The sequence below is a fragment of the Akebia trifoliata genome, chromosome 11 (genome assembly GCF_017979445.1).
Source record: "Akebia trifoliata isolate Shusen 1 chromosome 11, ASM1797944v1, whole genome shotgun sequence".
NCBI lineage: Eukaryota > Viridiplantae > Streptophyta > Magnoliopsida > Ranunculales > Lardizabalaceae > Akebia > Akebia trifoliata.
In genome coordinates, this window is record NC_141385.1 from 2,155,399 (window position 1) to 2,182,361 (window position 26,963).

At 33.7% G+C, this 26,963-nt stretch overlaps 1 protein-coding gene across 1 annotated transcript; it reads right to left on the bottom strand.

Moving 5' to 3' along the window:
- Positions 1-622: 622 nt before the first annotated feature.
- On the bottom strand, positions 623-26,013 carry LOC147390270 (cysteine-rich receptor-like protein kinase 25). The gene is made up of 7 exons (XM_086458324.1): positions 25,252-26,013; positions 6,922-7,047; positions 5,970-6,097; positions 5,274-5,484; positions 1,490-1,727; positions 1,198-1,348; positions 623-1,070 (listed from the first exon to the last, which is right to left on the bottom strand). The coding sequence occupies exons 1-7, from the start codon at positions 25,697-25,699 to the stop codon at positions 768-770; spliced, it is 1,605 nt and encodes a 534-aa protein (XP_086314450.1). The 5' UTR covers positions 25,700-26,013; the 3' UTR covers positions 623-767.
- Positions 26,014-26,963: the final 950 nt, after the last annotated feature.

The window sequence follows — 26,963 nt, forward strand, 5'->3', positions numbered from 1 at the left end:
AGCCAATGGTTATAAGATAAAGTTATAATTCAACGAGGCTATAATTACATAAATAAATTGATGATTATATTGTTGATGAATTCAGCCTTTCACGGAATTTATCGATATCAAATTTCACTACATTTGTGATCTTGTGAAGGACACAATGAAACTGTGATCCAGTTTTGCCACTCCAAAGATCAAGCTGTTGACACCTTTATGAAGCCTCTGTCAGCTATTGTATTTTGAACAATTGAAAGGATGATGGCCATGGGGATGGAGGTGTTCAAAGACCAATATGGAGTAAAGGGAGACTGTTGGAAATAAGCAAAATGAAGTCTTAATTTTCCATCAATATTAGAGTTCTTTCTAATGTTTAGGAGTTGGTTTGTTTTATTAGTGGTTTTATTTGTTTAGGAGTGGTTTTGTTTTAAGTATATATATACACATAAGTACCCACGTATATAAGACATGTAGGGAAGATTTTTATATTCCAGTAAATAAATTTTTATTTATTTATTTATTTTTTGGGTTTTTTTGTTCTCGTTTTCTTTAATTTTTTCCTTTATTTTTTGCCTTGGAGAATTGACAACTACTAAAACTCTTAATACAAACTATTTGAAAGGTAAAACATACATGTTTTTGCTTCATTAATGGGCTACTTCAGTTCAAACATTCTGGCTAATATAAACAACTCAAAGTAGATTTATTTACATAAATAGTTGTGAAAACCCTAGTTAATGTCGCGCAAACTATATTTAATTGTTTATGATACCAAGAATCCACAATCATCTGGGATATAACTCGGTAATTGATACTTCATTCACGGTTGCTTTGGAGTTATTAATTGGCATGTCAGAGACCGTCGTACTATGAGCCAAAAATGCAGGTCGTGAAGGTGCTGCAAGAGTTACAGAATAGCTACTAAGCATAAGAAACACAGATGCCATGGTTGGTCTGTCTGCAACATCTTCTTGAACACATAATAGTCCAATGTGGATGCATCTAATCACTTGGCCCGTTGAAAAGGAATCCTTCAATCTTGGATCGATCAAATCTAAAGCTTTTCCCTCTTTCCAAAGTCTCCATGCCTACAATAACTCAACATTTATTCATTAAAGTTAAATACAAGTTCTAGAACTCAAGACATTCTCACTTAATATGGATTCGGACTTAATCAATGATATAAAAAAAATTCAATCAAATAGTCATACTCACATAGCTTAGAAGGTTGTCATCATGCTCAGATTCATAAAAACTGCTAATTTTTTGACCATTCACCATCTCTAGAAGCAATACACCAAAACTATAAACATCTGATTTTACTGAGAACCTCCCATGCATTACATACTCTGGCGGCATATATCCACTGCATCCCATAACCAAAAATTAAAATCAATTGAGATGAAAGATATTAGCAAGCTTTAAGAATTTATATAAATAATGTAATATCGTTATCTCGATATCATGACTAACTTATTTGAGCTTAAAGATGAAGTTCAGTGCTTACTATGTTCCAAAAACTCTGCTAGTACTGCCTTGAGTCTGGTCCATTGCAAAAAGCCTTGCCATGCCAAAATCTGAAATCTTTGGGTTCATCTCTGCATCTAACAAAACATTGCTAGCTTTGAGATCTCGATGAATAATCCTATGTTGAGAATCTTCATGAAGATAGAGAAGCCCTCGGACAGTCCCTTCTATTATTTTGTAACGTGTTTCCCATTTCAAATTGGAACCATTTATTGGATCTACAATTCATCCCAAAAAAAAAAATTAGGCCTAAAACAATATAGCAAACATTAGAGGCTTTTTTTTTATATTTAAGGATGTAGAATGTATGTATTTGTTATGGTTTATGGAGCTCTATGGTTCTGGTCAACAAGGAGTTGCAGTTAATCAATCCATGGGCCAAATGGGCAAAACCTTACCCTTTTTTTATTTTTCGGTAAGCTAAGGCTATAAAGGGCTCCACCTTGATATATTAATAGCAGCTAAAGCCGATGATAACAAACATTGAGATCCTCCAAGAGGATATTATACAATTCCACAAGAACATTTGAAGAATATAAAATACAGAAATTATCATTTAACGCTCCTCTTCTTGCCAACCAATCAGTTGCTTTATTTGATTCCTGCCTAGTAAACTCCAACACAACCGAATCAAAACACCGCATAGAGTTTTTAATATCTCTGACGAGACTTGTTAATCTCCATGGCGAATTCCGTTCATCCTTAATACCTTGGACAACCACTAACGAATCTAAATTCACAATTATATCTGAAAGCCCTCTCATTCTAAGATGATTCAAGCCTTTGAGAATGACTTCCATTTCAACAGTTATAATATCTGACCAAAGCCAGTGGTAATCATCATTATGGTTTCTCGCAATAAAACCAAATCCAGCCCTTATTTTTGAAAATGACCCATCCGTGTTCATCTTGATAACTCCCATTGAAGGAGGAATCCATTGAATAACTTGATTGTCTCTAGCTTTTAACGTGCCATTGCACTCCCAAATCTGAATCATATTTAGAATATCAGTATTTGAAGTCTTCAGACCTTCAAGTTTACCACAAACATCATCCATAATTAATCGACATTGCTACTGCCCATTGAGCTCTTTCTCATAAAAAATTTGACGGTTACATTCATGCCAAATATGATAAATAATTGATTAGAGCATTAGGCTCAGAATGCTCGATATTTTCGATTGGTTTCCAATGAATCGAACTTCATCTTCTATACTTTCCTACTGTCTCTCTTGCTTTCTTAGCCAAATTCAGCACTCTCTTACAACTTTCAGTACTGTAGCTGCAATAAAAAAATAAATGATCATTATCCTTCACGTTATTTCGGCACAACACACATCGAGAAACCTCTCTTTCTCAGATTCTTTACTGTTAGCAAACTTCAATTCATCGAGATCCAAGCAATAAAAGAATGTCGCGGAATTTTCAACTTGTTCCAAATTACTTTGTACCAAGTAATTTCCGTGTCATGTCTTCTAATTGAGTCCCATGTTGATTTCAACGTGAGCTTCAACTTGGTTTGCAATCTCCGTTAATCTTATATCATCTCTGACAAGACCTTTCCAACCGTCATTCCCCTCAAACTCAGAAACTATAGCATTTAAATTGCTATTCATACTAAAAGCAAGCCTTCTCCTGAACTGATCAATCAAAGCACCACCTTCTAATCAAGGGTCATTCCAAACAGATGTTGTAGATCCATCTCCCACTAAAAACTAAATATGATTTTTAGTAAAATCTCGGACCTCCAAAATATCTCTCCATACCGATGAAGCATCATTCAAAGGGATACATCTCCAAATATTACCATGCTTAACATACCTCCCTCTCATCCATACACTCGAAAGACTATTGTTATGTTGAAAAAGAAGAGTAACTTACTTTTATGATAGTAGGTTTGCTAACCCTAATTTAATAGGGGTATGTGTAGTAGTTTCTATGGGGCAAACATTGAAAAGCTTTTTTTGTCTTTAAGCATTGTGAAATTAGTACTATGGCTCAATTCTTATTACCGGATTTATGATGTTCCATGTAAATCCATTTGTTGTGGTTGATTTCTTTGTTATTGTTTTCATGTTCATTCTCTTCAATTTATTTTGTATCCCAAAATTATACATTCAAGATTTTTTGAACAATCTTATCAAAAGGAGAAATAATATGTTTAGAAAACCTACCCCAAAGAAAAAACCAATTATATAAAGAAAAGACTAAGCAGGGGCCAATCCAATCAAACACACTCCAAAGTCAATCCACTCAATCATTTCATAATTGAATATGTAAACCTCAAATATAAACCTCTATAGATTGCTTGCACTAAAAAATAATACATGAACCCAAGTCATAATGATCTCTTTGAAAGAATGCTACCTCCCCTTACAAAGCACGATAATTATATTCCTTCCAAATGGTCTGGAAAATAGCAAAAGGAAGCATCAACCAAACTATACCCTCTTTCTACTTAAAAAGGCTGTATAGTGCAAAGACTGAGAAAGATAAATGACAAACATAGGGAAAACCAAATGCATATGTAAGAGGGAAGTGTAATAAGACCAAATGGCTGAGTTAGAACCCTTTCATAGCCTTTGTGTTTACTTCACATCCTACTTCCACTATGGGATGTGTCATATCCTTGCTAAGCCTCGTGACCCTAGTATATTAATTGTTCACCGACTATCCAACAAATCGGTCTTTCGGAGTAGTTGGTTGGTTAACATGGTATCGGAGCATTAGGTTCATAAAGGTTACAGGTTTGAATCTTTCCACCTTGATGGGTGAGATGGAGTGTTGAGTGTATAATTTCCTCACCTCTATGGTGTATCATACCCTGGTTAAGTCCTATCACTGTCTTATATTAATAGTTCTCCCCCTCTCGAACAGATCGGTCTTTTGGAGTAGCTGGTTGGTCAACATGATGTAAGAGCACTAGGTTCATATAAGTTATGAGTTTGAATCATTCCACTCTTATGGTTGAGGGGGAGTGTGGAGTGTATATTTTCCCCTACTCTTGGGTGTGTCGTAACCCTCTTAAGCTCTGTGACCCTCTTATATTAATAGTTCTTCCACTCTCCAATAGACTGGTCTTTTGGAGTAGTTGGTTGGTTAACATATTTTTTGGTTAATATATGAGATACCTCCTTGAAAGCACCATGTGTAATCTAAAGGACATGGTGCTTTCAAAATTTTTAATCGAGATGTGCATTTCAAAGTTTTTTTTTCCCTAGATGGCCTAGGTGAAAGTGCAATAAATGAGAAAGTGCTTGACCAATTCCCTAATTACTTACACAGGAAACAAAAAACAATAATGATGATAGTCCAAGAGATAGTTAATATGATTGATACTCAAGATCCTATCTGAATTTTCTATTAAAAAAATTGAAAGCCACCTTGGGTAGAACCCAGTAACCCAAAATTGCAGAAGTTCGACAGGTAGCTAGGAAAGGAGTCGGAAAATAGAGCTTAAAATAAAGACTTGACTGAAAAGATTCCATCCCAATTCCTCATTGGAACCCGATGGTCTCCTTAGAGTCGAAGAATTGAAGAGAAAAATATATTAAGAAGACTAGCAATCAACCTAAACTCTTATTAATCATTGAAATTCCTTTTAAAACTAAGGTCCAAAGAATGCTTTAGATGAAGAAAAAAATGATGTTTACTTTTAAGGATTTTTAAGAAGAATCAAAGATTTGACTTGGCTATGATAATGTTAAACTCTCTCACTCACTCATACACACAAGTAAAAAATATATGGAGTAGAGAGGACAAACCAAATAGAATGTGATCGAGGCTTGTGTTGGGCATAAACTCGTAAATCAATAGCTTCTCTTCTCCTTCGATGCAAAAACCTAAGAGCCTTACAAGATTCCTGTGTTGAAGCTTGGCCATCAAGAGAACCTCATTCTTAAATTGTTCTTCACCTTGCCTGGAGTTTCTTGAAAGTCTCTTCACAGCTATTTCTTGTCCGTTGGATAGTTTACCCTGAGAATATATTATGGTCATATGAATAAATAAAATAAATTTTTTTTTGAATTTTTATAAAGTTGTTCACTACATCCTTCAAGAATTTTTAAGATCTCGTCCAGCCAGACCCTTCGAAAAAGCATCTTTCAATCATTGTTGGTGTGGATTGATTTAAAATTTTCACTTTTATCAAAAGGACACAAAAGAAATTTGGAATAAGTTATAGGATTGTTTTGAAAACTTGAAAGGATAGAGACCACATTTAAAAAAGATGAATGAAGGAAATGTAAAAAAATGAACTTAGAGAAAGTGAATAGTGATATAGGAGGGTCTCTATAAATCCACCCGCTGCAAATTTGAAGACCGGTTGAAGTTGGATTACGCAAAACATTCTCTATATATGAAGAATAGAGACTGGTTTGAGATGCTCTAAGATTTGAATCAAAGACACTTAAGGTTCATATAAAATGACAGATTTTTTGCATGATAAAATTTTGAATTACCTTGTAAACAGCACCAAATCCACCTTGACCAAGTTTATTAGCATCGGAGAAGTTATCTGTAGCAGCTTCTATTGTATTAAAACCAAATTGCAAGGATTCCATGCTTATAATCTCCCCCACATCTTCTCCTAATGTGAATCAAATATTAGTAAAAACTTCACAAACAACAGTAAATCTATGAAAATAGGCGTTGTTCCATCATTTGTGACAATAAAAATAAAGGCCATTTATGGAGTCTTTGGAAAGTTAGATCCATTATGAGAAATATTAGCAAAGAAGCACATCTCTTCTCATTCAAGCACTTGTGGAGGGAAGCAAAGAAAAATCTGTTGATCTCCTTTTTTTACTTCTAAATATGCTTATGTGACAATTTTTTATTTTTTTCTTTTTCTTTTTATTTTTTGTTAACTATTGTGTTTGATGGTAATCTCTTTGATAATATTGAAAATTAAAGGTTTTGCTGGTGCAGTAATTCTCATTTTGTGTAGTAATGTGGTAGGATTCAATCTAATTAATCCAGGCTTCTCCATAAGAAAATAACACAGTTCACATGCATTGATTGCATATTTTAGTAGAAAACACATTTACTGGTCAGGGTGGGAAAATATTTGTAGAAAATTTCCAGGGGAAAATGATTTTGTCATGAGTGTGGAAAAATTTCAACATGTTTTTTCTCATGATTGCCCCAACCCCGACCTTAAAGGATAATTCATTCACCTACAATGTTTTCCTATGTGTAATCAAGCACATGTAGGTTGACTTGAGAAATTCTTTTTCACAATAATCAAAATTTTTTTTTTTAATTTTCCCAAGAAAATATTTGGTAGAAAATCATACATTCCCTTAGTGGCTTCCTTGATGATCAAATTGTTTAGGCCAACACATAAATAGTGGCATCAATTTTGATTAATGTTGTCATACTTGATTAGATGATAAAAAAATAACTAATTACCATCAGCTTTTTCCTCTGCCCTTCTCTTTCGGAAACAATAGTATGCAGTGATGGTGGAGAGAAGTGCTATTGCAATGATTGAAGGAACAACTATAACCACGACAATTGGGAATGGATTTTTCTTCGCTGCGAAAATAAGATCAATTTTCTTTTGTAAGTAACCCAAATTGTTGAGCATGAAATTTTGAAACTAAAGTTGTTGGAAAACTTCAAACAATGATAATCAATCATTTTAAGGAGTTCATGTAGGAATAGAAAAAATAAACTCTAACATTCAACAACTAGCTTCTTAGAGCAACTCCAACACACTTGAGCACGCTGTAGGCATTTCCTCCCAACTGCCTTTTTGTAGAGCCAGAGCCTCAAGGAGGGATTCCAACACTCTCGGGCTCTGGCTCTCCACTTCAAGTTTTTATAGAGAGAGAAAGTTTGATGGTCAAAAGTAGAGAGTTGATTTTTCTCTCTCTACCTGTTTGTGCAAAAAAACGACGGCAGTTGTGAGCAATATCACTGTAGCTGCATCTTGTGGAAAAGAATTTTTTTTTAAAAAATATTTCTGAAAAGCAATTTTGGTTTGTAGCATCTGAGTGCAAAGCCCTTAAATAGGCATAAGTGTTCTCTACAATAAAATATTCAGCTTTTATGCTTATTTGTGTTGGAGTTGCTCTTATGGCTTCCAATCCGAACGAAGTTTCTTCTAAACCAGGAAAGGCGATCTTTTGTTGACATTGTTGGATGATCATGAGCCCTAGAAGATGATGAAGTAAATCTTGATGAGCCTCGACCTAACTTTACCAGATCTATGCCTAAGACTACTGTTTGGAGAGGTGAACCTGATGTTACCTTCTCAGAGGAGGATGTACGATTAGGTTCGCAAACTTTCAAATTTGCACTGGTTGCGAAAATTTTCAGGCCTCGTTCAGGAGGTTCCTTTTTGAGACCAAGGGTCGATTCAGTTCGGAAAATTATTAGAAACTGGAAACTCAAAGGAACTTGCGATGCTTACACTTTGGATGCTGACCATCTACTCTTCAATGTTTCGCTTTGTGTGGATATGGTTCGATTTGGTTGAAGGTAAGGATATTAATCGAAGATTTTGAGCGATTCGAGTCTTCAAGTGGATCCCTACCTTTCGCTCCTCTGATAAAGATAATTCCATTATTCCAATTTGAATTTTTTCCAAGCCTCCTTTTTTGCTATGAGGAAACAAATCTGAAATGTTTTGCTTCGGTCATTGGAGAGGTCCATTATTCTTAATGGTGCCAAAGTTTGTGTTCTTTTGAACCTTCTGAAGAATCAACCAAAGAGATTCTGGATTGCTTATGGGGCTGTCGGTTTTTGGCAACTGATTGTTTATAAATCTTTGCCTCACTACTGCACGTGCTATTCTAAATTGGGTAACTTGGAGAAAATTGTAGATTGAAAGAAGTTGGGAAACCTGGTGATCCTCTAACCCACAGAAAGAATGAGAAGTTCATTTGTTAAGGAAAACTAAACCTTTGGCTAAAAAGGAGACCATGGTGATCTCAAATTAAAAAAGAAATATTCAAGCCTGTACAAGGCAAAGGCAAAGCTACATTCATGGAGGCTTCTTCAAAGATATCAGAAGAAGACAGTTCTGACGTGGATGTTTTGCAACTTGGCGATCCTTCTTTGGCTGATGTAATGGAAAATCCTCTTCTCCTCAAACGTGTATCTCTAATTCTCTAATTGTTCAACAATCAAACCCGTGTGATTTGGGTAATGGCACTGAAAAAGGGGAAATTTTAGAAGATAAAGATTGGGTGGATTCTTTTACCTCTCAAATGTGCACAAATCCAAAATATGGTCCATCACTCCATTAATGAATCAGGCTATCGTAGTCCAAATGGAAAATCCTCTTTTCCTCAAATATGGGTCGGCTGAGGATGTAGAATTTGAGAATGCTACTGATGAAGAAGAAAATTCCTTGCAAGAGGAAGACACCCATGCGCTTGATTATTTCTCTAATCTGGGGGACCTGGGTAGAAAAGTGAAGAAAACTGGAAGAGGTAAATTAATCATACTGTAACCTCATATCTTTGCAGTTAACTAGGTCCAAAAGGATCCAATCTTCAAAAGTTTCGCATCTCATGCATAATATGGAACACTAGAGGGATCATGAATCCCCAAACGCAAAGAAGTTTATAGAAGCTTAGAAAATTGCAGAACCTTATTCATTGTTGTCCTTGAACCAATGTCTAGAAAACCTTAGAATTTTTAAAAAATCGGTCGCAGATTCAAAACAAATGTATCCTTTTCTATTGATCCTATCTCAGAGTGTGGATCAATCTAGTTTTGGTGGTATGGGGACAAATCCAAAATAAAATTGATTCATAGTGAAAATCATTTCATGCTCTCTAAGCAGAGTTAGCAAAGGAGAAAACTATGATTTGTGGGGTTCGAGCTTCATGTCTGATTTCTGAAAGAAGAGACCTTTGGGCTGAGCTCAAAAGGTTGTTAATTACGATAGAAAAAGTAATGGAAGTGGGAGATTTCAATGCCATTACTCATCCGGATGAGAAGAAATGAGGTTGCCTTCCTAATTTAGTTTAGATGGAGGATTTTGGTGACTTTGTCAAGGATTTGGGTTTGGTTGATTCGGGTTTTTTAGGCAATAGATTCACCTGGTGTGACAATAGAAGTAGAAGAATTCGGATTTGTGGTAGAGTTGACAGATCCCTTTTTTCGACTTTTTGGATCACTTATCTGCGTATACAGTTAATTTCCCACCTTCCAAGGCTCTCTTCATATCATTGCCCTATTCAAGTTCATTTCTCTAATTCTTTCTCTGGGCCAAAACATTTAAGATTCCTCGATTTTTGGAGCAAAAGGGAGGATTTCTTGAGAATGGTTTCAAATTCTTGGGTGGAAAGGGTAGAAGGGCCTTCTCTCCTTAGATTTTTCGAAAGCTTGTGAGGCTTCTCTTGCCGATTTTTCGAAAGCTTGTGAGGCTTCTCTTGCCGAGTACAATTAGTCTCAAGAAACCTATGAAGATTGCCAAAGAAGCTAAGTTTGACTATACCACATGAGCAAAGCATCAGAAATCTTTATGGGAAAAAAAATTCTAGAGTGGAATGACTTCAAAATGGGGATAAAAATATGGAGTTCCCATGTTTGCGAAGCTCTAATCAGCCAAAAATTATATCTGAAAAATGAAGGGTATGTTTGGTAACACTTTTGAAGTCTGAAATCTAGTTTCTATTTCCTGAAATCTGAAATCTGAAGTCTTGTTTTGGAAAAATTGTTTGTTTATCATTTTTAAAAGCTTCTGGTTACAAACAAAATTTTAAAACATCATGAGCATGTTGACAATATTACCCTTTTGTAATTATAATAAATTGTTAACTGAAAAACATAACATGTTATGCATAATGAAACATCAACACATTAATTTCGATTTCTAATAAATCAAACACCCCAAAAATATATTTTCTAATTGAATTTATACTTGAAAAATTATATTCCAACAATGTAATACTCAAACAATAACACGATAAACAATCATGCATTTTCTAGTTCAATTGCAATCTATTCACGTAAAGTGATCATATTAGCTTGTGTTTGTAGTGATAATATTTCATTATAACATAATGGATCTTCTAGCAGATTGGAGTCTACTAAATGATTGCTCGTTTCATCGACCATTAACTTCATATTATCGAAACAACTCATCATGAAGAGAAACACGATGTAAGAAGTTGTGTATTGCCATACATGCAATAACAATCTCCAGTTGGATGTGATAATGATATGAAGGCTTTTTGTTCAAAATCAAAAATATTTTTTTTCATACACCAAAGGTCCTTTCAATGACATTCCTTAACCGAACGTATACATAATTAAATTTCTCTTATCTACTCATTGCACGCGTCATTGATATGTTCTTAGCTAATACCATGTGTTGCAATATGGAGTCATAAAACTCATAGTATGTGTGTATGCAGCATCGCACAAATAATATATATCTACAATAAATATAAAAAATATGTAAAAACTATGCTATTGATTATAAGATTAATTTCAAAAATATAATTTAAAAATACATACTTGGATGAGATATTGAAAAATTGTTAGACGGATTATGTAGTGTCTCATTTAACACATTCGAGTCATGTGCAATTCCTTCCTATCCAACCATCACATATATGAACTTAATATCGAAATCACACACCACCATAACATTTTGAAAATATTTTTCTTATCCTCTTCTTCTGAATGGGACTTGTTGATTAAACGAAATATATGCATCAATTAATGTGCCATCCAATGCACCGACAACACCTTTAAATGATCATTTTCTCAGATATACATGAGATCGAATTTCTCCCATTAACTTGTCAAATATTGGGAAGACTATTATCTCTCGTACAAATTGTATTATTGCATCCAACATTACATGAAAATATCTATTTATGATTTCTCTAGAATGTTGAAATCGATATTTTACTAATCAATTCCGACAATTATGACATATTGTCATCAAGAACATTGTCATTTTCTCTTCTACGTCTATATACATGCTATCACTTAGCTAATTTTTATATCTAAAATATTCACATAATTATACGAAAATACTCTTCTCTATCTTAAAGATCTTGTACATTTGTGTCGAAGATCTTTCAAAAAGTTTTTGTACATATGCTTTGCTACAAAGTAAGAGGCACACAATCTTTGTTGAACATTTATACGATTTTTTAGTTTAAGCATAAAAAATAATATTACCAATCTCACTAACAATCATTGGTTTGACGCCATTATTACTAAGACACAATGAAAAATTATAAAAGTTAGTACTAATTGAAGTTATAAAAAAAGATTCTTCAAACAAGCAATTCGTATAGTAAGTTATAACATGCCTATCTGATTAGGTAATAAGATAATAATTCCAATTAAACAATCAAAATTTTCATAGTATCATTCATAATAACAACCTCAAAAAATCATTCATAGTAACTATCTAAAAATATCAAAATATCAAAATATCAAAATAACCAATACATTATTAATTTTCATAGAAAAAGAGAGATGTTTGACTTCAACTAATTGTTTACAATAAAATCCAAAAAAATGAACCCTCTTTACTTCATTATCCAAGTCCAGAAATGCTTATTTCAATTTTGATAGTTTTACAAATTTCACTATAACAATATGGTAAGTATGAATACTTGTCACCCCTAAGTTCTTCAACTCCTTTATAAGTTCATTCACATATTTGAAACAAAGTCCCTTACTAACATTTTCTTTATTAATCTGCTCTTCAATGACATTAATAAGTCTTTTCAAGTTTTTCTCAATGGTATCATCACAATTTGAATTCCTACATCTCTTTTTCATTGGATTTTGTGATGTGTTCTCTTCAAGTGGGATGGCACCGATGTCATTATTTATTCATGTGGTATCAGGGGTTCCTTCCAGACTCATATATTGGAAGTATGTATCACCTTCTCTTGAAAATGGGCCATCATAAGTGTCTTTATCATCCAAATACTCCACAGGTTCAAGATCATCCACATCTCTATTAGTAATGGTATGTAAGATCGATAAGAAGGGGCTCTATATTTTATCCCCATTTGAAATAGTGCTTTTAAAAACACCTATCATCATTTCAAATCTATGAAAGGTTTGTTCATAAACTTCTTAACTTTGGAGATTCTCTATTTCAAATAATGATAAAAAAATAATTAGACTAAATCTAGTTAATCAAGTTAAAAATATGTAATTAAGGTAGAGACTTGCCTCTAAGACATCATCCCACTTCTACAGATGCCAATTCATAATAGTGATATCTGTACTAACCCCATGACCGAATAATCCAACAAGTTTTCACCATATGTTGTAATGAATCCTCAAGTAATCATATTGATGTTTGAACATCTTATGACTATGGTTTACCCTCATACCTTATTGAATTTAGATTCTAGTCTTTTTCATGAAGCAATGGTAAGGGATACTCCTCTGTACCCTTTTTTGTTCACATTGCTCAAGTACAAATCAATGAAGTGCTTCCTTTTCGAGTGGTTTATAGAAAAATCTACTCTATCAACACTCTTTTCTTATTGAGAGTTTTGGTTACTCTTTTCTTTATCCTTATTCTTGAAAGCCATACCTATGAATAACAACAAAACATGATCAACTTTTGACGAATTTGAGAAATCTTTTTAATTCCAAAGTATGTATGGTCAATCTTCATTTTTTTCTTGGTTTTGGCATAATATCAAACATCTAACACATACTTACGTGTCACATATAATGTTATTGTCATTATCAATTAAATCACAATTTGAGAGCTTATTATTAATGATTCCTAAGTTTTACAATAAAATGTGGTATTAATGGAATAACCAATTTAAATGTTCAAAACTCAATCGAGAATGAGTTTTCAGTCAAGATAAACTAATAAATAGTTGTAGCAATATTACAATAACAAAGCAATAATGCAAAACATTATGAGTTAATGTTTATCCCTTATTATTCTTCTAAATATTATGGATTTGATGGAAATAACTTTTTCATAAATGCAATTTATGTTCTAGATTTGGTCTTTTCTCTCGATTTATCAAGACTTGCATGGTCAATGTTAAAAGTTATTTCAAATTTGCTGGTGGTTTGCTAGAAGAATACTACATCCCCAAAAGGTTCAAATCAAGCTTTCTAAGAATCCATATTTACATGGGGTTCTTTGTTGAATTTTTCATTTGGGTTGACATACTGACAACACAATCACCACGTTTTGTCAAAGAGATCCAATGTGGGTTAGAAATGCCAAGCTATATGACCATATGTCATCTGATTTCAATTGATGAGATGTTGAGCATAAACAATTCCATGCAACCCCCCTATTCTAAACTAATTAACTACTTCAAAAAAATAAAAATAAAAATAAAAAAATAAATTGAAAGGGGTGTAGCAATTATGCAAAAGAAAGTGGAGACCTTTAGAATGACAAGGATAAGTGAAATCAAGATGTTAGAAAATAAATTTCTTGGGGTGGGGAATTTAATTAGCCAAGTTGAGGATAAACATAAATGCATTGATAATGGAATCTAAGTTCATCATTCATACAAACTAAAGATAGCTCAATAATTTTGTAAGACACTAGTGCACCTAATCAATTTGTAAGACAACATCATGGATACACATATAATCATTTTACTTTACTTCCTACGTGTTTTATAAAATAAAGATTTCTTTTCAAAATAAACAACTTTGGGGTTCCTCACATAAAAATAGTGTAAATATCTAAAAAAGAAGGGGGCTTTAATCTAAATAAGTTCAGATGGGATGTTATCAAAGACCAAGACAATCTCAGTGTAGAAGTAAGGGACCAGAGCACTCTTGATGCTTGGAACTATTGAGGGCTACGATAGTTGGTTACTCTTCTCTTAAGCGTTGAAATGCATCTTACAGAGCACAACTCAGTAATGACTGAACCAGCTACTGCAACACCCTGCGTTGAAAATTTTCACGTGGTTGTGGTTGTTGTCGTGGGACCAAAGATTCCCAACGTTTTTCATCTCATCGACAACAGGAAAAGGCACAAGTGGGCACGCTATCTTTTGAACATAACATTGGATTCTCACAATCTGGAAATTGAATTCCTTGTCAAATTTGTGGACGCTCAGGCCATTCGGCTATCAACTGTTATCATTGTATGGATCACTCATACGAAGGAAGGATTCCCACAAAACAACTTTCCCCAATGGTTACTTCCCATCATACTCAACATGGTGATCAAACGTGGTATACTGATAGTGGTGCTTCAAATCATATTACATCAGATCTTACCAATTTGTCTATTCATAATGACTACCATGGCAAAGATCAAGTGACTATCGGCAATGGTTCAGGTTTGCATATCTCAGATATTGATTCCTCAACATCATCATATCTCGTCTACTTTTCGCAAGAATAATATTTTGCATTGCCCTTCTATTTCTGCAAATTTATTAGCTGTCAACCTATTCTCTCTCGTGACAATCAATGTTACTTTGTGTTTGACTCTGATGGTTTTTGTGTGAAGGACAAACTGACAGGGAAGATGCTTTTCCACGGGAAGAGTGACCATGCCTTTTTCCTATCGATCTTTACACTCTCCAGAATAAAACATGTCCACCAAAAGTGTAGGACATGGTCTTTTGTTCCAAAATCCCCATCCATGAACGTCCTTTCCAATTAGGGGGTGTATAAGATTAAGAAAAAGTCTGATGGCTCTATTGAGCACTACAAGGCTCGGCTTGTAGCCAATGGGTTTCATCAACAAGAGGGACTTGACTACACATAAACTTTTTGTCCGGTCTTCAAGCACACTACTATTTGTGTAGCCTTGGCTATTTCTATACATCAACAGTAGCCAATACGACAACTTGATGTTCAAAATGCTTTCCTTTACAACAATCTCAATGACGAAGTCTACATGCTCAAACCTTATGGTTTTGAAGATCCAATGTTTCCTAATCATGTTCATAAGCACCATCGCTCTCTTTATGGCTTGAAACCTTGGTTTCAATGTTTTTTAGACTACCTTGAAGAATTGGGATTTATTAGGTCCAAGACTGATTATTCCCTAGTTACATATCATCGCAATGACATCACTATTTGTTATTAATCTATGTGGATGACATCCTTCACATCGAGAACAATGAAAAATATCTTCTACAACTAATAACCAACTTTGGAAAGTTATTTTCCATGAATGATCTTGGTCATTTACATTCTTTTTAGGTCTCAAGGCTTTGTTTACTACAAAGGGGCTATCTTTAACTCAAACAAAGTATGCTTTAGATCTTCTTAAGCGTACTAACATGATCCATGCTAAGCTGTGTTCCTTTCCTATTGCTAGTGGAGCAAAAATGGCTCTCTTAGATGGTGATCTTCTTTTTGATCCGACTGAGCATCATAGTGTGAGTGGGGCTTACAGTATTTAACCTCAACTCGTCTGGATTTATCATATGCTATTAATCAAGTCTGTCTGTATATGTGAAAGTGCTCTCTATCCGCGGGATGCACGGATCCACTTTTGACCTTTGAGGTTTGGGAGTCGCCAACTAGTTATTACGGTCTAGGAACCAAATTTTGACTCTAAAAGACAAATAAACTAATTTACGAAAGAAAAATACGGATCCGGGGATCACGTTACGGGGTTGGAAGGTGTTAGGCACCAACCCCACCCAGCAAACGCTGGTCTCTACTAATTTCCAAATAAAATTACATTGCTAACAAGACCTAAATAATAATAAAAAAATAAAAATACTCACCTTTTTCGAACGCAACGATTTTATCCCCTCAGATCTGATAGAATAGCTCATCGTATAGTATTCATTACTTTGTTCTATCTCCGGACCTGATCTCTGAGCTCCGAGGCAAGGTATTTCTTTCTTAGATCTGGATTTTTCAAATTTATTATGAATTTTGAGGTATTTTTGAAAGGTTTCTAAGTGTTTTTCAAGCTAAAATCGAAGTATGGGTGTTAGGTAAGGAGTTGGGGCTTCAACATTAGGGTTTATGGGAGGTTAGGAAAGTTTTTTGACCTACTTCTCTTAGGATTTATTATTTGATACGAAAAAGGGTGTTGAGACTCCTATTTATAAATTTTTTTAGAAGAATTAGGGTTTGATTATGGTTTCTTTCAAGGTTTTAATTAGGGTTTTGACTTTAGTTTTATGAGATTGACTTAGTCTTTAGGATTTTAATTTAGGATTTTGACTTTAGTCTTATGAGATTGACTTGATTAGTTTAGATTAGGATTTTGACTTTAGTCTTATGAGATTGACTTGATTAGTTTAGATTAATGTTTTGACTTTAGTCTTATGAGATTGATTTTAATACTTTGACTTTAGTCTTTTTTGGTTGACCTTTAGTATCTTGACTTTAGTCTTACTTGATTGACTTTAATTTTTGGAGAACCCCCTTTTATTATATCTTTAATTCTTTGGGCCCCCAGATGGAGGGGTCCTTGAATAAATATCTTGACAACCATCAACAATTTTGCCTGAGAGCTTGATTGATCGATTTTTTTGTTCAAATTTTTAAATTAATTTTATTAATGTTTCACTTTACATTATTTAATGATTTATTTATTAATTTTAAAATTTTTAATTATTAAAATTGTAAAATTACCGTTTTGCCCTTAGAGAGGATTTTTTACGTTTTAAGTCATTTTTCAATGTTCCAGGATGTTTTGGAATCAATTTTTCATAAGAAATTTAATGGGAGTATTGGTTTGTGTCATTTATGAAATTTTTGTGCGAAATGATCGTGAACTTTATGAGGTGCATTTTCGTAATTTTGTCGAATTCTGTGAAAATTGACAAAATGGTTTATTTGGTTTCAATTTATTTTTTTATGTGTTTGAATGAGTTTTTCTAAGCGTAACGTAGGCTTTAGGGATGTTTTAAGGTTAGGGGTATTTTGATAATTTGGTCATTTTTTTAGTGATTTTTATCGTGAAACTTCTTTTTGTCTGCAAGATGATGATTTCTATGTTTCTAGGGTCATACTTTCCTAGCGTAGCATGGTTTCTATAGTTTTGTCAATTCGAGATACCTCATCCGGATTTCTGAAACATATTTAGTAACAAAATAAAGCATTGGAATAATCATCGATCATTAGGAATCGTTGCGATCGGGTTGACGAGTTGATTAATCAGGCGAATGCAAAAATGGAATGTCTACAATATGCATTGCCCAACCTTTACTCATTGGACAACGGTTAAACGTATTTTGCATTATGTCAAGGGATCCTTTGATTAGTACCATATCTAACTAGTTGGGGTTTGTATGTGTTATTGTTGGAATGTTCTCAAGAGTATTATAGTTTTATTCCTTAAACTCATTATTTTCAAACCCTACAATCTCATTTTTGAATTTGATTTTGATTTTGAGATAAATTTTGGTTAATCAAGTAAAAAGTCTCGAGTGGAGGTTTTAACTCTCATGTGAGCTCTTTTAATTATTTTTTTCTTAAGGCTTAAGTTTTTGTAAAAAAAACAATGTTTGTATTCTTTATTGCGTGAGGAAAGGGGAGGGGGTAGTGATCAGGGTTTAGAAAGTCGTTTCTAGATTTCTTATTGTATTTTACAATTAATTACTATTATTTACATGTAACATTAAATATTTGCAAAGTTTCAAGGCAAACTAGAAAAATTCGAAGTTACTACTATGATCCATGTTCTGAAACAGGACCAAGGACCAAAAATCAAGTTAATTAGGCAAAATTATATTGCGATGCCATGGTCAATGATGGCGACGAGGTCAACATAAAAAATCAAGCCTCGAAATTCGTATTGAAGCTTGACGGCTAAACACTATTCGTAATAGACTAGGTTTTAGTATTTTTGTAGTCACGGAATGTCTTCAAAATCATAATTTCCACAAGAAACCCTAATCTGGTTTCTGTATAAATAAAAGACCAGACTAAGAGTTAAAGGCATCTAGAATTTAGAGAATTAGTACTATTAATTTTTATTTTTTTGTTTCTTAGTTTTACAAAAGTTATAAGGAAGCTCTGTCAGTTTCAGAATTGAAAAGCAATAAAGAATACCTTTATCTTATCTCTACTATTTCTTTCCATGTTTTATTTATTTTATTTTCACATTATTATTTTTGCGATGACTGTTGGTTAAATCTCCGTTTAGATCGGTTGAAGAAGTCAAAGAAAGATTTGTCAGTGTTTTAATTATTTTCGTAATGGCTTCATAGTTTTATTGTGATAGTATTAGGTTTTTATTATTAGGTTAAACATTGAATGTTTCTCAAAGTTTTGATGGTTCTTTCTTTGATTAGTTTAAGAAGAATCATGCTTTACAAAGAACAATTAATGTTTATCTAATAATCTTGACTTAATTTATTGCATACTTTTAATCTCATTTTTATTATAACTGTTTGATTTTCTAATCCACAAACATTAGCTTTGTTTAGTGGATTGAGATAAAAAGAAAATCAAAATTCACTGATAAAGCTTATGAAGGTGGATCCAATTGATTGACACTTTTCTATTGTATTTTTAAGTTTTTATTTCAATAATTTTTTTTAAATAATTTCTCTTGAAAACTATTTTTAATCGGTTACATAAAATTGAATTGGATTGGAAGTAAAAATATTTTGGATTAATGTTGTCTCTGTTGTTCGACCCCTTGCTTGCCATGGTTTTCTTTTGTTATTATTTTATCATCATTTACAACTTGAATAAATTGACACTGTTGCCAGGGACAATAGTGTAATCCAACATCTTTTATTCGAAAATTTAATTCGATTTCCTATAGATCAAAAATTTTATTTTAGAAAAATTCGAAAAAAGTGCTATTGGATTCCTGTAGTCCGCATGAACAAAACCCTAAAATTTAAGCCAAATTCATTAGAATTTTTTCGTGTCGCCTAGGTCATCTGTGGCACCATGGTCAAACCTCGAGATTCGAATTTCAAATTTTTGTAAAACTTTTCTTCAAACTTCTGGATTTTAATGAGCATATAAGTTTTTTAGGATTCTAATTTTGATTGTTCTTTTGTTTTCAGTCGAAGGATTCGATGAGGAACAATGTGATTAAAAAAATTTAATCCACTACTCGGATTCGATTCTTTGATGAAGAAATAAGAATTTCTTTCTGTTTAGAATAGAATTAAATTAGGAATTTCTTTTAGAAGTTTTTAATTGATTTTTAGAATTTAATTTTAATTATTCCGAAAAAGTTCGAACTGTAATAGAATTAAGGGAAGACGGCAATGGGACGTAACTATCTCGACTCCTCGGGTTCATACGCCCATTTAGAACAGGTGGTAAAACTTAAAATTCCCATGCAACCTTTGTAAGTGACTTTCTATATTGAATTTGAGTGAATTAATTGCACATTTGTAGAAAATGCACCTTTATGAGGATGTCACGAATAACATAAGAATCGGATTTTATCATTGATCTCTTATCCTATTCGGAAATTAATTCACATTAACCTAAAATCTAATTAGACTTAACCATAGGTCCCATCGAGTTCACTTAGCAAAGTTAGCTTGAGTTGCACCAATTGCACTTTTTAATCGAAGTCAGTACCTAAGTGCAATCCTGCCCCGTTGTACCTTGTTATAGTAGAGGGATAAACTATGTTTATTCTAGACAAAGAGGTCATTTAAGAATACCTTTGCTTAGTATCATGCACCACCTCTCATCTGGAGATTAAACTGGCTGATTTTGATTTTAGATAACTGGGTTGGAGGCTCAAATTATCCCTTTAAAACAGTTAGGAATTGTCTAATCTAATAGGAACCCATCAAGCACGTGTGAAATTCCTCCCTACTATCTGTGTTCATCATTAGTGTATGTTAGGTTGGAAGTCTCAAAAGAATTTACTTGAACCATTCGATCCCGAGATCACAAGATCTCATCCACTTCAAGGGATTAAAAGAGAATTCGATTCTTTACCTATCTCTCAACCACCCAAAATGAATCAACTAATTGCTCTACCTCAAATGATCCAAGAAGATCAACGAACTCTAAATGAGATATTCACCCCAACTACAGCCACTCCCCCTTCATGTATTGCCTTGTCACCAACCTATGTAAGCACAATTTGAAATTAGGGCAGTTACCATCAATATGTTACCTAAGTTTCATAGTTTCAAGAGCAAACAACCCTATAACTATTTGAACAAATTTTTGACCTTATATCAAACCTTTCGAAATGATCACATCGATAAGGAAAATGTCAAATTAAGTTTGTTCCCTCTATCTCTAAAAGATCATATAGCAGCATGGTTAAACTCTATAACCTCTAACTTGATCACCACTTGGGATGAGTTATAAAGAAAAGTCATGGCTAAGTTCTTTTCGATGGCAAAAACAGAACAAATTAAAAATGTCATTAGGAACTTCAAAGGTAGACCTGATGAAATTTTTTTCCAAACTTGGGAAAGATTTAATGACTTGCTTGTAAAATGCCTACATCATAGGATTGTTAAAATCCAACTAGTCGATTTCCTCTATCTTAGACTTACTACAACCCTACGTATCCTTCTGAAGTCTATGAACAAAGGACAATTCATGAATTAGACTCTAAATCAAACTAACGAGTTTCTCCTAGAACTCGTTGAAAATGCTTGAAACTGGAGCACCAATTTAGGAGACTCTGATAGGAATGACTTTGGAACTAGTAAACCAGGTATTTACAAGATCAAAAGTGATCAAAATCTCAAAAACGTAATGACTAATCCGGTTAGTACTATGCAAAAACTAAATAAGAAGTTTGATACTTTTAACATCAAAACTAACAAACAAGAGGCTCATCTTGTAATACAAGTTACCTCAAAGATACATTTCACATGTAACATATATGAAACTTTTGAGCACCTCATGAAAAACTGTCTTATGACCAATACAAAACAGGCCAATGCCATTGGGTTATATAACACTTTTTGGAAATTCACTCCAAATTCATATACTTAGATTTACTACCTTGATAATAGGTTTCACCCCAACTTCTCATATCGTCAGAATGAACCTATCCAACAAGGTGGGGCTCCTGATTTTCAAAAAGACTATAATAGGTAGTCTCAATCCAATGTGAACCTCTCTTTGATTCCACAAGCATCTTACTCTTTACCTCATACATCTGATCAAAGGACGATTATTGTGGATCTTATGACCAACTATTCTCCCCCAGTTGCACAAACAAACTATACATTAAAAGCAACGATGATAGAGATGTTAAAGCAACAACAACAATTTCAACTTTCAACACAACAAATCCAACAAACTTTATAGTAGACAGTCCAAAACCAAGCTCAAGTAAATCAAAATAATGCGCAATCAATTAACAATCTTGAGATTCATATAAGCCAATTAGCCATCTCTCTTGGAGAGAGAAATAAAGGATAATTTCCAAGCCAAATTGTACCTAATCCAAGAAGAACTGCCCCAAAAAGATAATATGAAATAACAAGTCAACCCGATCCCTTTAATGACTCTGTACAAGTAGTCTACACACTATGCTCTAGTAAATTAATAGATAATCAAGTGCACATGCCCAATGAGGTCCCAACAAGAGGATACCCAAAATGCACCTTCAATAAAAGAAGAGAACCAACAAAAAGAAACTCCTCCACCAATAGAAAAGTAGATTACCATTCCCAAGGCTGCTTTTCCACATAGATTAACAGACAATAAGAAAGTATCCTTGAAATCTTTAAGAATGTTTAGATTAACATTCCTTTTCTGGACGTTATCCGTCAGATCTCTTCGTACGCTAAGTTCCTCAAAGATCTCACTCGGTGAAAGTAAAAACCCTTGTGTTTAGAGAGGCTACAATGACATCCTAATCATTTTGTTTGATTCAGAAGACAATTGTGCTTCAATTCAAGGACCCAAGCTATCCAACAATCTCTGTGCATATAGGAAAAATTATAATCGAAAAGTGTCTGCTAGATCTAGGAGCCAGTGTGAATCTTTTACCCTTTTCTGTCTATAAACAACTAAGTTTGAGGGAGCTCAAACCTACGGATATCACTCTCAACTTAGTAGACAGATCAATTAAGGTTTCAAAAGGAATAGTAAAGGATATAATAATCAAGGTAAAAGACTTCTATTTTTTCGTTGATTTTGTGGTACTTGACACTGAACCTGTCATGAACCCAGACAATCATATTCCGATCATCTTGGGCCGACCGTTCTTAGCCACATCTGACATTATTATCAGATATAGGAACGGGATCACAACCTTAGTTTTTGGAGACATGAAAGTAAAATTGAATGTCTTCCACAACAAATGTCAATCCACTAACATGGATGATATGAAGGAGGTCAATATGATCGATACATTGGTCAGCAGAACATTCCAAGAAGCGGAGAACATTGACCTACTAGAAGAATACTTAAGTTAATTTAGCCTCGATTTCGATGAAAAATAGTCCATCAGGGAGGTAAATGCCCTCCTAGAATCTGTTCCTGAGATGGATTTTTCAAATTGGCAACCTAAAATAGAGTCTCCCCACCCCTTCATCTCCACCCTCAGTTGGAGAGACTCCTAAACCTAAACTGAAACAGTTGTCTGACACGTTGAAATATGCGTTCTTGAGAAAAACCAAGGCCTTCCTCGTTATTATATCACCTGACTTAGAAAAGTCTTAAGAAAAGTAGTTACTACAATCTCACAAATGCCCCCACCTTTGCATTCAAACTTTATATAATCATGGTCATTTTGATAAAAAAAATAAAGTTTATCAAACTTAATATAATCTAGTCTTTCTAGTCTTGTCAATGACCAAGCACAACATAAATTATTTTAATATATTAAATTAATAATTCAAAAGATCCGTCACCCACATTACTCAAGGACTTTTGCCTTTTGAACCCTCAAAAAACTTTCTCCATAAAACACCCCTTGAATTCTTTAAATTTTAATAATAATAAACAAAAAATTAAAAAAAAAAAAAATTTACTAACACAATTCTATAAGAAAATTCTTTTTTATTTTTCTATGACGTCTAAGTTCTTGATTTTTTTTAATTAAAATCATAATTAATTGAACAATTTGGATAAACAAGAGTTTATTGGATCAGAGCTGATGTTTTATTGCAATGAATCCATAACTAAATGTTGTTGATTGGATGAGGCGCTAAATGTAGATAAGAGTTGGATGGATACCAATTTGGTACCAATCTGGTCAAGCTGATCCATTACACTCGTAATTAATCCATTTAAATTTCTGGTTATAGGAGTCGGCTTCAAAATTTTGGAGGAATCCTTCTTGTTATAAGATACTCGAAGGGCTTATATGTAATTAAATGATTTATCAATATTATGACATAGTAAAAAGGATATTTTTATAATTTTGAAAACTAATCAACATGATTATCTAGAGTTGTGTGCTACAATTTTTTTGGTTTTGACTAAAATGAACCCGATGAAATTAAATTTCTATACAAAGATGGGGGCATTTGTTAGAGCCAAAATTTGGCGTCGAAACAATTCTACTGCACCTTCTTTCATTATAATAGTAGAGAAGTGGCATTTTGTATTGAGTCGTGTTGGAGTGACGTAGGATTTATTGTGATTTTCACAATTCTGACGTGGAGATGCATACATAACCGTTGATGGTTTTTACTCATATCACGACGAAACACATCTATGGTTATGTGCACATCCCACGTCTGACTTGTGAGAATCACAGTAAATAGCCTGTGTCATTCCAGCATGTTCCTTTTGTATTTATTTCATGCCCTTATGTTTTCATGAACGTTTGGATTAGGAAAATTTACCTGTCTTTTTTACTCATATCGCGAGGTAATACATCTATGGTTATGTGCACATCCCACGTCAGACTTGTGAGAATTGTAGTAAATTCTTTTTGTCATTTCAGCGTTTTCCTTTCTTCAAAGGCTTAAAATGTCTTTTCCTACTAGCAGGGTTCCTCCAAAAGTTTGAAGCGGTTTGACGACTACAAATTCAGAGTCCTATAAAAAGGAAAAAACTTTGAAGCTTTTTATAGGATGAATTCAAACGTAAATCCTTCCTTTCATCCATTTTTAGCAAAAAAACAAAAAAAAAAAAAAACTTTTTCTTTGCATCAAATGAAACTAATTAATAAAATAAATATAGCCAAAATTTGTCTTCAACCTCTTCTCAAGTACCTGTCCAAATATAATTATATATTGGAGACTTCTTCAGGGGATTTCCCTCAAAATCTAAATTATATACTAACTGATGAAACCTCCTGTGTTGAGCTCTTCACAATCATAGAAACATTAACCTAAAAGTTAAGATCTTTAAACCTATAAACCAGAAAGCCTAAACCTATAAAATTTGATCCAGTTTAATTTTAAAGTAAGATCTGAATCCCTTTTGACAGATAGGTGGAGGTCCTGACTAAAAGCTCTACGCAATATGCAACTAGAGAGAGGGAGGGTGTGAACAAGAAGGTTGCAAGTTACTGATGATGGTGTTTTCGTTCTAAACCATGTATTCAAACTATGAGAGAAAGGGAGAATCTTAATTTACAATAATAGAAGTTTCATCAGCCATATTGCCGGATCTTGATTTCCCATCCGTCGGAGTTTGATCCATGTTTCGGAGAAGGCTGCTGCTGCTATGGTTTTGGGAGAGAATCCTAACGAATTTCTTTTTTCTTAATTTGGATTGCGAGGGAAGAAGAGGAGATTGACGTGGCAATGGGTGACGTGGCATAATCTCATGATGTGTGTTGAAGAAATCCAACCGTCGTTGAGGCCTTTCATATACTTGTCTCCCATGAACGACCAATAACAAAAATATATAAAGAAAATAAGAAATTATATCCCTAATTAAACAGAAAGATCTCAAGTGTATACTTACCTTTTGTGTCGGTTGTATTCGTTAATGGTGGTGACGACAGTGCAGATCCATAGAAAGGAAAAATCTCGTATCTCGAATAACAACTTGGTTGAATAACTGTTCCACCTATTTTCCCATCACAACAAATCGACAACTGATTCACAGCATCTAATAAGCATCTGTTGCAATCAAATTGAGATAAATCTGGTGTACATTGCACTAGCCCATATATTTCCAGAAGATTTGTAACGTTTGCTCCTCCAGTGGCAAATTTAAGAGTCGAAGACCCATTTGCAGCTTTTCTTGCAAGTCCATTCATCAACTCGTTCACGCTTGTATTAAATTGATTTGGGTTTGAAACACTCTGCACATTATCTAAACCATGATTTGGTCTATTCTGCATAATAGAGAAGATGGATCGATTAGAGTACCTTAACATGCACTCCTGATACCATATAATTGACTCCATCTGTGTTGGACAATGTTCAGTGATGGCTTCACTTGCTGTCTCCACACAATTCTTACACACATCAGCTGTAACATCTCCTCTACAAAGGAAAAGGCCATATGCTTTATCAGGAGGGTTTTGGCCTATAGTGGTGTTGAAAAAATGATTATTGGGTGTGGCATTAGAAGATAAAGAAAAGAGTAGTGGACTGAGATTAAAACGAAATGGGCTATTATAAGTGTAATTTGCTCCTTCACAAAAGTTGTATACAAAGGTAGGTTGGGTTTGGGCAGTGATCAGACCATCATAAATGAGGATGGAACAGAGAAAAAAGAGAAATTTGAAGAAAACCATTGTTGGTTTTGGGGTCACTTTGAATTGAAGGGACCTAATTGTGAAGATTTTGCTATTGTTGATTGATGAGGATGAGTTAATGGGTGGAATTTATCTTTACAAGACTTGCTAAAGTCATCATTTAAAATAATCAAAGTCATAATCGATTTCTCATGATGGAAGATAGACTGAGACAGAAGTGGAACATTGAAGGCTCATCATTGTATCTGATGGCTTTTGAAGCAATATTTTAAAAATCTAAAAAACAATCCAAAAGTGGTTTAGAATTGTGGACCGTTGATTTTTACCGGAAAATTTGTAAAAGTGATTTTTAAATCTAAAAATTCAAAAATAATTTTTAAGTCAAAAGTGGTTTATTAATTTTTTTTTATAAAAAAAGAAGTCAACAACTGCGATCACTATTTCTTTATTTTATTTTTTTTTGGGTACATTTAGGAACGGTTTTAGACCGTTCCTCATTATTCAGAATGGGTTTATAACTTTTTCTAAGTAAAAAATTATGCTAATTTTTACAAATATTTTTTGTAAGTTTTTTTTTTTTTCTGATGATTTCCCCTTTATTTAACCATGCGTTTGACCTTACACATAGACGACAAAATGGGGGGATAAAATTTACATTTCAACCCTTAATTATTGACTCAAAAGGACATTTATTACAACAGAAGGACCCAAATGCATCTTGGTTTTAATTTCAGTGTAACAACTAATTTTTAACTGAAATGTGGATCATTGATTGGTTGTATGTGGTTTCAGCATTATTAATGATAGGTGATACTTCTAACATTGCCACGTGCGCCTCATAAATTTGGTGGGCCATGATTTTGATCATGGGCAACAACAAATATACACGTGCCATACTTCCACCTTCTGATCAACCAGGCCTAAACATGTCATCTCCCAGCTTGGTCTATTTATTAAGTGAATTGGTAGG